The sequence below is a fragment of the Sorex fumeus genome, unplaced genomic scaffold, assembly GCF_029834395.1.
Source record: "Sorex fumeus unplaced genomic scaffold, SorFum_2.1 ptg000036l, whole genome shotgun sequence".
NCBI lineage: Eukaryota > Metazoa > Chordata > Mammalia > Eulipotyphla > Soricidae > Sorex > Sorex fumeus.
Genome location: NW_026606093.1, coordinates 16256099 through 16269230, shown reverse-complemented (window position 1 = coordinate 16269230; position 13132 = coordinate 16256099). Strand labels below are relative to the sequence as shown.

Here is a 13132-nt window from a genome sequence, read left to right as displayed (position 1 = left end):
CTTGGGTGCTTTTCAACACTTCTTCAAGGATTAGAGTTCATTCATAGATTCCTCAAAACCCAACACAGCATCAGTATGCTGGTTTGCTCTGGGTAAACTACTAATTCTCAGTCAGTGTTTTTCGACCACCTTTTTCTGTCTATAGTATCATTAGGAACCTTGTTTCCTTTCTGTGGTTTCTCTGTCTATTGGTTATCCCCTTTGTCTCATGTTGTTTGTCATGCCCTTTATTTATGAGATTTTTCACCTATGAATCCTATGCAATATTTTGGGGGCTCACACTGGGTCTAATTAAAAATCCTTATGTAAAGTATTTGGGAAGACAGAGGAGTTAATTTTAAAAACATGATAGAAATTAGTTTGAAATGCTCTAAGGAAAAAATGCTACCATGCATAAAGATTAGGACACATATAATAGCAGATTCTGAAAATTGAGATGAATTAAATCCTCCTTATTTATATAAAATGATGTGAAGTATAAGTAAACAATAATAAAATAGAGCACAATGCTTAAACCCCAAGTGTGAGTTAATATATTCTATCAATTACTATGTATATGACTTTCTGCAAATTCTCCAATATCCCTAACATCAATTTTATCATCTGTAAAATGGGAATCAGGATAATTATAGAGTTGTGCTAATTTAATTTTTTAATGAGGGTTAAACAATTTTTGCTGTGCCTGGTACTTCCTATCAGTGGTGTTACAGTTCCTAAAATAAACTTTACTAAACAAAAATTCCCATCATCAGGAATTAGTGACACCTTCTCTCCACCAACTCTTTGAGTTTTCTGAACCTGTAATGAGACAATGACCATAAAGCTATTGTAGATGTGATTGTTAGCTTTCAGTTCACTTTATATCATTCCAAAGCTTTGTAGGGACCACCAACAAGGGAATGGAGTAAAAAGAACGGAGTTCATCTAACATCTGGAAAAGATAATGAAACTTCACCTGGGAAAAGTCAACACAATTGTGTTAGGAGACTATCTGAACAAGTAAAGATGTTGGGAAAAAGTGTTACCAAGAGAAATCTTGGAGTGACGGGGAATGGAAAACAAAAGTAGCACCAGCAATAAAAAGAAAAGCACTGTAAACTAAGTTAGTGCATTATTTCAACAAAAAAAAGTTGAAGACCCACAAGATGACAGTTAGATTAATATAATCAGACAAATTGTGAAAAATAATAAACACTCTGAAAGAAGAAGGAAGCAAAAGAAAGACTGAACAGTAAGGAAAGGGAAGAGATACAACTGATAACATAGAGGATGGCCAAAATGATGGTTAAAATGAATCTGATTACTTGGTATAAACTCTGTCTCAAATCATTTCCAATATATTTAAAATGCATAAATTCTTTAGTAAATTCTTTAAATATTAGTTTGAGGAGACTGCGATTTATAGTTGAAGGATATCACTTTATAGAGAAGGAAGTATAGCAGGTTTAACAATGAAGCCTGGGTGCTAAAGTTTGACAGTAGGGGACAGGACTCACCTCAAGGTGAACAGCACAGCTCTGCACTGGAGCCTAAATGCTGAGGTTGGCAATACAACTTTTCACCCAGGAAATCTCTGTATGCCTCAGTTTCTTCACAGAAAGGTAATAACTGGGTTGGCTCTCTTGTTATCTCTTTAGACATCAAAAATCTAAAGCATCTATTATCTTAATCTACTCTATTATTAAATAGCCATGCCCTCTGGAAATGACTGAGAAAATTCCAATTCTCAGAAGGAGGTCAAATTGACTATGACTTACTCAGAGTTAACCTTTACCTGTCACTGTCACTGTGCTCCCGTTGTTCATCAATTTGCTCGAGTGGGCCCAGTAATGTCTCCATTTTGAGACTTGTTGTTACTGTGTTTGGCATGTCAAATGCGTCATGCTTTGCCACGTGAGCGAGATACTCTAGGTAACTTGCTGGACTCTCGGAGAGGGGCGGAGGAATTGAACCCGGCTCGGCTGGACTGGCTGTGCACAAGGCAAACGCTCTACCACTATGCTATCTCTCCAGCCCTAACCTTTACATAGACCTCTAAATTTATCCCTGGAAAGAAGGCCTCTGCACTGCCTGGACTTTCAGGAGCTCTGTGAGATTTACATGGCAGAGCAAGTATGCTGGCTAAGAATTCCTGTGTTATAGTCTGTCTGAACCCAGCCAGAGAAGCAACGTTCCCAGTTTCCAGCTGTGCTGAGCCAGAGTCCTTAGCTCTAGACTAGAGGAGAGACAGACTGGGGGCTTCCTGAGAAGCCTGGCACTATAAGTCAGAGCTTCCAGGCTCAGCTCACCACCAGCATGACAGCTGGTGGCAGCTTCACATTTATTTTATGGAGAGGACTTCAAAAGAGTAGAACAGCTTTGATGGGAAATCTTCAGCACTCAAGTAAAGGACAGTGTTGCCAGCCCTTTCAGCACTAATAGTCACTGAACAACTATGATCTTTCAGGAAATATTTTGGATGAGATGGAATGGTTCAAAGTTGGTTATAAAATGTAAATTCAAAAAGTACAAAGGACTGTCACTGTCACTGTCCTTCCATTATTCATCAATTTGCTCGAAAGGGCCCAGTAACGTCTCCATTTTGAGACTTGTTACTGTTTTTGGCATATTGAATATGTCACAGGTAGCTTGCCAGGCTTTGCCGCGCGGGCGAGATACTCTCGGTAGCTTGCTGGACTCTCCAAGAGGGGCGGAGGAATCGAATTCAGCTCGGCCTTGCTGGCTGCATACAAGGCAAACGCCCTACCACTGTGCTATCACTCCAGCCCAAAGGACTACCAACAGTATTTTATCCAGCTAGATTTTCACACAGATTTGAGGAGCTATACAGAGCCTCATGGACAAGAAACAGCTTAGGAAATTCATAGATTTGAAACCAGTTTTGAGAGAAGAGTTAAAAGAGTTTCTTTAAGAGACAGGAGAAATATCCTGTCAGTGGCATTGAGTACAGCACTCACTAATGATGCATATGGTTGTCCTCTACTGGATGAAGAAAAGTGAAAAATATATAGCAATTAATCATCATAAATTAACTTTGATTGATTTATTTTCTGATAATTCTATTTGTCATTATTTTAAGGGTTTTGTGTTTGAACCAAGTAATACTGAGTAAATTTGGTATATACTTGCCAAGGGGACAAAATATTGCTTCATTTATTGAGAGGGAAGATGTGATGATTGTAGCAATAAGATCCAAGTACAAAATAAAAATTGGCACAAAATATTTTAGATTCCAGAGTTGAAAACTTTGTTATGCAAATGAGATTAGACAATATACATTATTGAATTAAATGTTTGTAATTTCTTCATTTAGCACCGTAGCACTGTCCTCCTATTGTTTATCAATTTGCTCGAGCAGGCTACAGTAGCGTCTCCACTGTGAGACTTGTTACTGTTTTTGGCATATTAAATACATCATGGGGAGCTTGCCAGGCTCTACCGTGTGGGCAGGATACTCTTGGTAGCTTGCCGGGCTCTCTGAGAGGGATGGAGGAATCAAACCCGGGTTGGCTGCATACAAGGCAAACACCCTACCTGCTGTGCTATTGTTCCAGTACAATTTCTTTATTTACTTAGGTTAATATCAGATAGCAATCAATCATTACAATTTGACTCTTGTTTTATTTTCTGATAATCTCATTCTCCATTACTTTAAGTTCTGTTGGAGGAAATAATATGGAAATAAATTTGTTATTTGCCTGCCAAGAGGACAGGCGGGCTGGGTGGCAGGGAACCTGAGGACTATGGGAGAGGGAAGGATACATTGGTGGTGGGATCGATGTTGGAGCATTATATTCCTGAAGCAACTCTATTATGAACATTTTTATAAATCACAGTCTTAATAAAAATAATAATAACAAAAGACAGAGCCTAGCTACATTAAGCTCAGCATTCTATTAAGAAAAGAGACAATCTACCAAGAAACCAACAAATATATGGTGTTAGATGGTGTTAGCTCTCCAAAAAAAAATTAAACAAGAAAAAAAGATGAGGTTAGCAAAGGAGTACAATATTGAACATTACATTTCACAGCACGAATATCTAGTGCTAGGAAGTTTTCAACCACAAAGCAGAGAAATGGTAATACTTAATGATAAGACACACATGGCAAGAAGGTTCACATATATGATTTCCAGTGAAAAGTGAAAATTATAGGAGTAGATGTTAAGCGATCAGGAGGTATAGATTATTAAGGCTGAGCATACAAAGCCATGGCAAAGAGCTTCTCTGTTAGCTCAGTCTTGGTCTCCGTGAATTATGCCCTGTGGCTTTTTAAGTCTTCCATTAAAGTACACAGCTTTAACAAGAAGCAAGATGACTGATGCCCACTTAAACAAATAACACTATATACAGCTAAGACACAAATATTTATTTCTTCCAGCTCAGAGGTTCCCAAACTTATATGGCTTACTTGTCCCTTTCCATAGGAAAAAAAATACTTTTCTTGTGGAGCATGGCTGACATGAGAGGTGTGTTTAAAGTTGGACTGGTGTAAAATGGAATCTCTATAATTAAAAGAAATATAAATCACGGTGCCTGAAAGAATTACAAATCATAGTTCCTAATTTTTAACTACTTAGTGCACCCCAATTGCACCTGAGGCTATGCCCCATAACTACAGTGCTCCAGCAATGGGGAAAGTAGCATCACCCACTTTGAAACACTAGCCCAGGGTTACTCTTGATGATGATAATTTGAATAACAAAACTTTGCACATTGAAACCCAATACATGTTGGCACTGCTACCTCTAAAAATAAATCACTATTTCCCCTTAGTTGCTAAGTGAGTTGGTTCCATAGTCTCTTATTGCACTACTTCCATAGCATTGAATCAGATTAGGTAAATGGACTAGGTCTCCAACCTTCTCCTGAACACATGGATACCAACTGAGTCCACAGAAAGCCTGTGATTCCGTAGGCTTAGGGAACCTATTATTCTGGAAACAGTTCATTTCCTAATGCCTAGTTCTGCTTGACTTTTAATAAACTATTTTCTAAGATCTCTACTTATGCCTGTTCTTTGCCAGGTTTCCCCATTCATAGCTTCAAACTTCTAATGGATCCATGTTCACCTCTCTGTTAGGGGTCACCTACCTCAGAAAGGTACTTACAACTCACTAACTTGGATCACCGGCCATGCTCAGCCTTGCACACTCTTATGTATCTTGATTTCAAAATTATTTAAGGTATTTTCCTTATTTGACAGCCTCTATCTAGAGTCTCCCTCTCAGTTCTGATTCTCAAAATTGTGCTGAGCACTAGAACTATGCAGGAAGCTTTTGAAAAATATCAATTCTCACTTTCCACCCCACATTAATTAAATCAGAATCATGAAGGTGGAGACAGATATTAGAACTTTCAGAATTGTACAGCAATGACTGAGAATCACTGTGTTTCAGTAGTATTCAGCTCTCTAATATGGCACAAATTAAGTGGGGATCTCTCTTAAGATGTGCATGATAATTCAGTAGGTCTGAAGTTAAACCCAAGATTCTGCATTTCTGATAAGTTCACACAAGATACAGTTCATATTCTTGCATGGACCACAGTTTGAGCAATGAGGGTTCAGAGGAGTCAAATTTATGTCTCAGGGATAGGGACATAAATAAACTTTACTATTTTCCTATAGCCAAAGTCATTGTCCATTACAAAGTTCCCTTTAATGATGGAAAGGGACTTCTGAAAAATTAGAACAAAAATGTATAGACGATAAAATAAATTTTCTACTAATATGGGATAAAAAGTTCCTCACCTAAAAAACTGTTACATGATCTACTCTCTATTATGAATAAAACGTATCTATATATGTTTGTATGTGTCCAACACATAGCTGGTGCTCAATAAATGTACTTGGGACATCATTGTTTTTATTATCTGGAAGGCAATATACTTACCCTAGTTCCTAAATCAAATAAGCACGGCTCTGTAATATACTTTTTTAAAAAATTTAAATATTATGTCAAAAGGTCTGATTGAGCTTTACAAACCCTGTTTGCCCTTAATGGATGTGTGATAGAAACGGCCATACAAGAGATGAACTGGGTCCTGGAGCTTTCATTCCAGGAACAACCACATGGCCAGTGCTAGTCTAGGGATACAAATGTCTTTCCTTCTCTCATTTATTTTATTTATTTTCGTACACTGTGGACATACACCTATAATCCAATCAGGGCTAACATTCGGGTTTTCTATTTGTAAAAACCTGTTTTAATTGTTCTAATTCTTCATATCCCTATAACAAACCTGGATATATATACTCAACTTCAATAGCTGATGTGAAAAATTATGGATGAAAAGAAACTTACCGAGGTTGCATACATATTAGGCATAAGTAAGAGAGAGTAAAGACGGGCATATTTTAGAGTACATGTCTTTCCAAACTTATTAGGAATCACTTGCCAAGGGATTTCACTCTTATCCAGTGTGAGATATGGGGCCAGAGATTTTTCTTTTCTCAGAAACTCCTTGAAGACGTTGATGCTACTGTTCAAGAACAATGTCTGGGACTAAAACTGTTCAGATTACATAGAGCTAAAGCTGTTCAGATTACATGCATTTCTGGGTAATGTTTAAAAGTTTCCCACAAAAAAACTTCATTGGACTCCTAAATTAGGTGGTTTATTTATTTGACAATGGCAAAATCACAGTCAATTTCTATTTTAAGCAAAAATCTCTGTTAAAATTTTTGCCTAAATTGCAGCAGTTTGTGGTAAAAGATATCAGCTACTTGGAAAAGCGGTGTGTCTATTACATGTAGCAGATGTCCTAGGTTTTTCTTTTAATGTATTTTAGATTTAGGTATCGCCAAAAGAATGCTTTCTGACCCAGGGGAACAATTCCAGCTAACTCCATATAAAGATTCCCAAAAGACATACAGGTTGGGATTTCTTAAAACACAGGTGGGAATCATATTTCTATAAGCTCCCCCCAGTAATCACAGAAGGAAAGAATACATACAAAGCCCAAACAACTTTCACAGTTCTCCAGACTGTGAAAGACACTTAATGGCAACTCAAGACTTCCCACTCAAATCTGTCTGGATTTAATATCTGAAACCTACCTGCCTCCTGGAGCGATAGCACTCCTGGGCTGGAGCGATAGCACAGCGGGTAGGGCGTTTGCCTTACAAGCGGCCAACATGGCCGACCCGAGTTCGATTCCTCCGCCCCTCTCGGAGAGCCCGACAAGCTACCGAGAGTATTCAATATGCCAGACACAGTAACAACAAAGTCTCCAATGGAGACGTTACTGGGCCCGCTCGAGCAAATCGACGATCAACGGGAGGGCCTTTACCTTTTACCTTTTACCTGCCTCCTGAATTAAACTAGGAAAATTTAAGCACAGAGGAATGGAGATAAACTTCCAGGGTAATCTAGATAACAGAGTGAATCGAAGGTCAAGAATCAATGATACAGTCTGTCTTCATGTCTAGAGTAATTTGTGAGTCCCAGAAATCCACAATTTTAGGAGCTCCCAATGTGATTCTATTGTGCCGCTAGGTAACTATCTTCTGGTGAAGATGGTTCCACCAAGATTCCTTCTATTTATTGCCTACATTTAAAAATACCTACTATCAAGTCTAAAAATGTATCTTTGATTTTGCAATACATCTATTTAATTTTAAATCAGGGATTTAATATGTAACTTAGGAAGAATCCCTGACATATTAAAGATTCTATTAAGTTCTGTGCAATATTGGCTTAGCATCTACCAAATTCTGAAAGGTTTGACTCTGCTAACTAAAGGGCTCTGTCATTATAATATTAAGACTAACTTTTCCATTGAGTGGAAAATAAATTTGTTTTTAGAAGTACATATCTATATAGTTTTGCACTTGGTACACACTTTCTGCCATCTATCAGCTTCATATCATGATTGAAGATTTACTTCTCCTTTGATAAACTCCTCTTTGATAAAATGGGCAATGGAAATGAAAACTTTAGATTTAAACTTCATAGTAGAAGCTGGAGATTAGTGTTGTGATAATTCTCACAATAAGATGTGATTTTCCAGCTGTACTTATAAGAAGATTAATTAATATCTAACATTCACCTCCATAGCAGTGCTGCTCTTAGGGTTTTGTAGTTTTTGACTATTATTATGTATATGTCATAGTTCTTAAGTGAGCTTTCTTTCATACTGACAATGTGAATTTTTTTTTTTTTTGCTTTTTGGGTCACACCTGACGATGCACAGAGATTACTCCTGGCTCTGCACTCCGGAATTACTCCTGGCAGTGCTCTGCAGACCATCTGGGATACTGGGAGCCAAACCCAGGTCATCCGCGTTCAAGGCAAATGCCCGACCCACTATGCTATTACTCCAGTCCTGACAATGTAAAAATTACTAAGTCTTTCTACTCCTTATACAAAATAAAAATATTTAAAATATTGCTGTGATAAATAAGAAAATATATGCAAAATATCCAGCATAAAACAATATCCCATAATATGTGAATTTATATTTTTTCTATTACTGATTCTTTATGTTACTCACATTTTGATGATCTTATTCAGTCGCTAAGTTTCCCTGAGACTCAAGCATAAATTCACACAACAAGAAATAATATGCAGTTCCACTTGTATGTCATAATAAGGATCAAATAAGAAGTAGATGGTACATTATTACATGGCAATTCATCATTCAATAAGGAAATCTACACAGCAATGGGAAGGGTCTCCCAAGAAATCACTTTGATACTTGAGAGGTGTTTATTGAGATTCCAAAATATGAATGCCATTCTATATCTGGATAAGGTTATTTTTTGTCACATATCTGTATCCTAGCGAGCCAAATCCATCCCACCACACAGACGGCTAAGTGGTTGTACTCTCCCATGGCTGCCACAAGCAGGAAATAGAGTTCAGCTTGTCACTAAAATCAGCTCTCATCCGACCGAGAACTCATCAATAGTGGTCTTTCCCAAGCAAATAACTACCTACTCATTTACAAATCAGACTCTTTACAACAAGGGTCCACTAAGTGCCCCCCAGACCAGAAACATCATGAAACCTCTCAACAAACCATCATCAACAAAGACAAGCACATCTCACTTACCTGGAGTCTGTTTGGCTGTACGCACAGGGGTGTAGTGATTTTTTGAGGATGATCTGACTGGTGTGTTTTCTTTGGGAGAGGTATCAATAGCCGATATAGTTTCTCTTTCACAGTGTGCTATGGGAATTGGTCCCTGTTGTCTTAAGATATCAGCCAGAGCCCTAGATATGGGAAAAATCACAGGATGAGATACACAGAGTAAGTATACATACAACAAAGAGAATAGGCATATGTTCACAGGTGCTTTAAAATACAGAACTTGAGGGAGAGACAGAGACTTAGCACTCAGATCTGTAAAGTCACAGCTTCATCTAGTTTTTGTCTCAGGGAAATCACAGAACACAGGTACTCATGCTGTATAGGCACTAAGAAGCAGTGATCATGGTGTTTCTTTTCTTTCATTCATTTCAAATCAAATCCACCGGAGCTCTTTCAAAATACAGGTCTCTCAAGTTCTCCTTTCCAGATAGCAGTTAGCAAGTGGGATGACACTGCAGTGAAGGACTGATACCAGTGGTTCTCAAATTCAAAAGGAGATTATAACTACCAGGGCAAAAACATATAGCAGTGATTTTAGCATGCAGTCTATATCAATGACTCAGGTAAGAACAACACACAACTTCAAGTCTCAAAGTAAGATATGATTAAACTGCAAATACAGGAACCCAGAATTTAAAAATAAGGCATGGATGCAGTCCTTCTATGTCTGTCACTCTCTTTCTGACTCATTTCACTTAGCATGATACTCTCCATGTCTATCCACTTAAATTTCATGACTTCATCTCTCCTAACAGCTGCAGAGTATTCCATTGTATAGATGTACCAAAGCTTCTTTAACTACTCATCTGTTCTAGGGCACCTGGGTTGTTTCCAGATTTTGGCCATTGTGAACAGTGCTGCAATGAACATATAGGTACAAACATCATTTCTACTGTGCTTTTTTTGCACCCTCGGGATATGGATCAGAAGGTGAACTCATCTGAAGCTAAGACAAGGAAACAATTATAAACACAGGAAGAAAGAGATATCAGAGACAATGCTGGAGTGGAGAGCACGATACCCTAGGTATCTCCTAGTCTCATTAACCATGGAAAAAGCATGTGCCCATTATTGTACGGAAGGGTCAATGAAGCAATGTCTGTCATCTGGAGACTAACAATTTAGGGAAAAGCACTCTCATGCCTGCTTCCAGACAAATCTCCCTTCATGGATGTGATATATTGAGTTAATCACTGTTAATCACTATTAGTAAAAATTAAAGACGCACAAAGATGCTCTGGGGAGAAAAGATGCGTGGAGAAACCACCAAAAAAAGCCATCTATATGCTCCTAATCATGTCAGTTGCCTGGCTCTGCATGCACCCTGTTTTGGAAAAGTCAGGCAAGAATTTTCATCACCTTGAGTTGTCTCTGAGGAGTTAATGGGGTACCCCATGGCTAAATCTGTCCAGTCATCCAGTCATCCCAAAGTTTCTCTAATATATTAAAATTTCAGCTCTCAATATTCTTTCCCTCTTGCAAAGAAATAGCCATATAAGTATAAAAACATGTTTTTAAAAAGCTAGTTTTTTACATTATGCAACCTGTGACATATTGAACCTCTGAGAACATAATCAAGCTATCCATCATAATTTAGTGGCATTTATATCACAGTTTCAGATTTTCAAATGCTTTTCTGTTACTGACTTCTCTTAGGCTGTGCAAGAACACATGTTACCACCCCCACTTTCTTCTGCGGAACAGAAATCGATGAAGGCAGACTTTCACTAGTTCGGTTGAGGCCTTCAGGCAGACTTGGGGTATGGTTCAAAGAACCCAAGATTCAGGGCCTGGTAATAATAATAACTAATAATGATAACAACAATCATTATTTTAGAAGATCAAGACATGTGAGTTCTGAGACCAACTCTGAACCTGATGAGTTCTACCCCTTTATGCATATGTTCTACAATCTAAACTTAAGATGCTATTTTTTGCATCAGCAAAACTGTTTAAGTGATCATAACTTTGAATATTCTCTCCAATTTTTAAAACCAGCCATCCATGTGTACTTCCTTGATTTCTTTGCCTCTCTGGCTATCAAAAACACTTACCTAACATCTATTTTTGTTTGTTTGTTCTTGGGTGATACCCAGTGGTGTCCAGGGATCACATTTGGTGATGCTTGGAGATCCATACATAATGGATCTCCAAGGGACCAAACTTGCATCACGCTGTGCCAGGCAAGTGTATCCCTGTTAACCTATCTCTACACTTTCCCTAGCACCTTTTCAGTAAGAAAATCATAGATTAAAATTTCTAAAAGAGGTATTTGTCTATATCTCTCCCTGATGTGCACTTTCTTAGTCGAGGGCATATTTATGCACCTCTCTGTGTGAGATGTGTATATTCTCATTTTAGGAAATATTTCCCCATTTTGAAAAACTGATCCTCAAATCTCCATCCATGATATGTACTCTGCATTTTGTGACTCTGAATAATTTCCTCTCATCCATTTACCAAATGATTTATTTTTTTTAAAAAAAAGTTCTCAAAGAAATACAGAACAATGGAATAGAAGTGAGAATTCAGAAATAAATGTTAAGCCAAAATAGATTGTAAACATGAATATTTAAGCTAAATATAAGCTCAGAAAATATGAAATTAAATCTTTCTGAACTTGTGTTAGGCAGTTTTGTTTTGTTTCAGGGCCACACCCTGAAATGTTCAGGAATTATTCCTGGCTTGGTACTCAGGAATCAGTTCTGGTGGTGTTTGGGGGAGAATATATGCTGTTAAGAATTTATGAGTTAGTGGAAGTGACCCTGTGCAAGATAACTGCTGTGCCTCCTGTATTATGACCCAGAGAATGTTTTCTTAAATATAACAGCAAACACAAGCAGCAAAGAAAATAGCAGATAAACTGTAAAGCCTTTCATTTATCTAATGGGGCTATTCTCTGAAAAAACTTGTGTTCTTTTTTGAAGTTTTTCTTTTCTTGCTCCCTGAAAGAAGTAAGGAAGAAAGGAAGGAAGGATCAGAGAGAGGGAGTTTGCAAATCATACTTATGATGAGAATTGTACCCCAAACTATAAAGAACTTTACAATTCATCAAACACAACTTAAAAATGGACAAAAAATTAGAGGCTGGAGAGACAGTACAGTATTACAGTGGGTAGGCTGCCTCCCATGCAAGTGACTGACTTGCATGGGAGGTTCAGTCCCCAGCACTTCATATGATCCCCAATAATTATTAGGAATGATCCCTGAGTACAATGCCAGAAGTAAGCCCCAAGTACTGTCAGGTGTGCCCCCATCCACAAGAAAAAAATAAAAAAAACAAAGAATTACATAGACATTTCTCCAAGGAAAGTGCTCTTGAAAAAAAATTCAGTTATGATTAGTTACCAGGGAAATGCAATTCAAAATCGTGATAGGCACAATAAAAACACAAATAATGGACAAAATGTGGAGAAATGGGCGTTTTAATGGTTTACTGGTGGAAACATAAAATGATAAGCGGTCCTTTAGTAAACAACTTAGCAGCCCCTCCCTCAAAAATTTAAATATATAACCTAGAAAATCTACTTCATGCATATACCCAACATATATATATATATATATATATATATATATATATATATATAAACTTGTATACGTAAGTCCATAAGCCATATATAATTTATATATTTTAGGTTTTGGTGGGCATATCTGACTGTGCTCAGGGATTACTCCTGGCTCTGTGCTCACGGATCACTCCTAGTGATACTAGGGGAACCACATGTGGTACCAGAGATTGAGCCATGTAAGCAATATGCAGACAAGACTCTCTCTTCCCAGCGTCAATAAGCCACATTTAAATATCAGTCTATCCCAACATCTGAACATACAGTGCTCCTATGAAAACATTCATAACATGAAGTGTTATAAAGATACAATTATGAATCATTTCTAGAAAAAAAATTAGTGTTCCCAAATTCAAAATCTTCTCACACCAAATAACACAAAAAACCTATAATAATACCATCTAACCAAAGCATGGACTTATATAGAAAACTTACATTCAGTAAAATTAGAGTTCCTGTTGTAATAGTTT

At 37.5% G+C, this 13132-nt stretch overlaps 1 protein-coding gene across 1 annotated transcript in view; it reads right to left on the bottom strand.

The window, feature by feature from the left end:
• The window catches only part of SHISA6 (shisa family member 6), a 444694-nt gene that overhangs the window by 405767 nt on the left and 25795 nt on the right, over positions 1 to 13132 (bottom strand). Inside the window, exon 2 of the mRNA XM_056117818.1 lies at positions 9058 to 9218. Coding sequence (XP_055973793.1) covers positions 9058 to 9218 — 161 coding nt within the window. The remainder of the gene's footprint in view (positions 1 to 9057; positions 9219 to 13132) is intronic.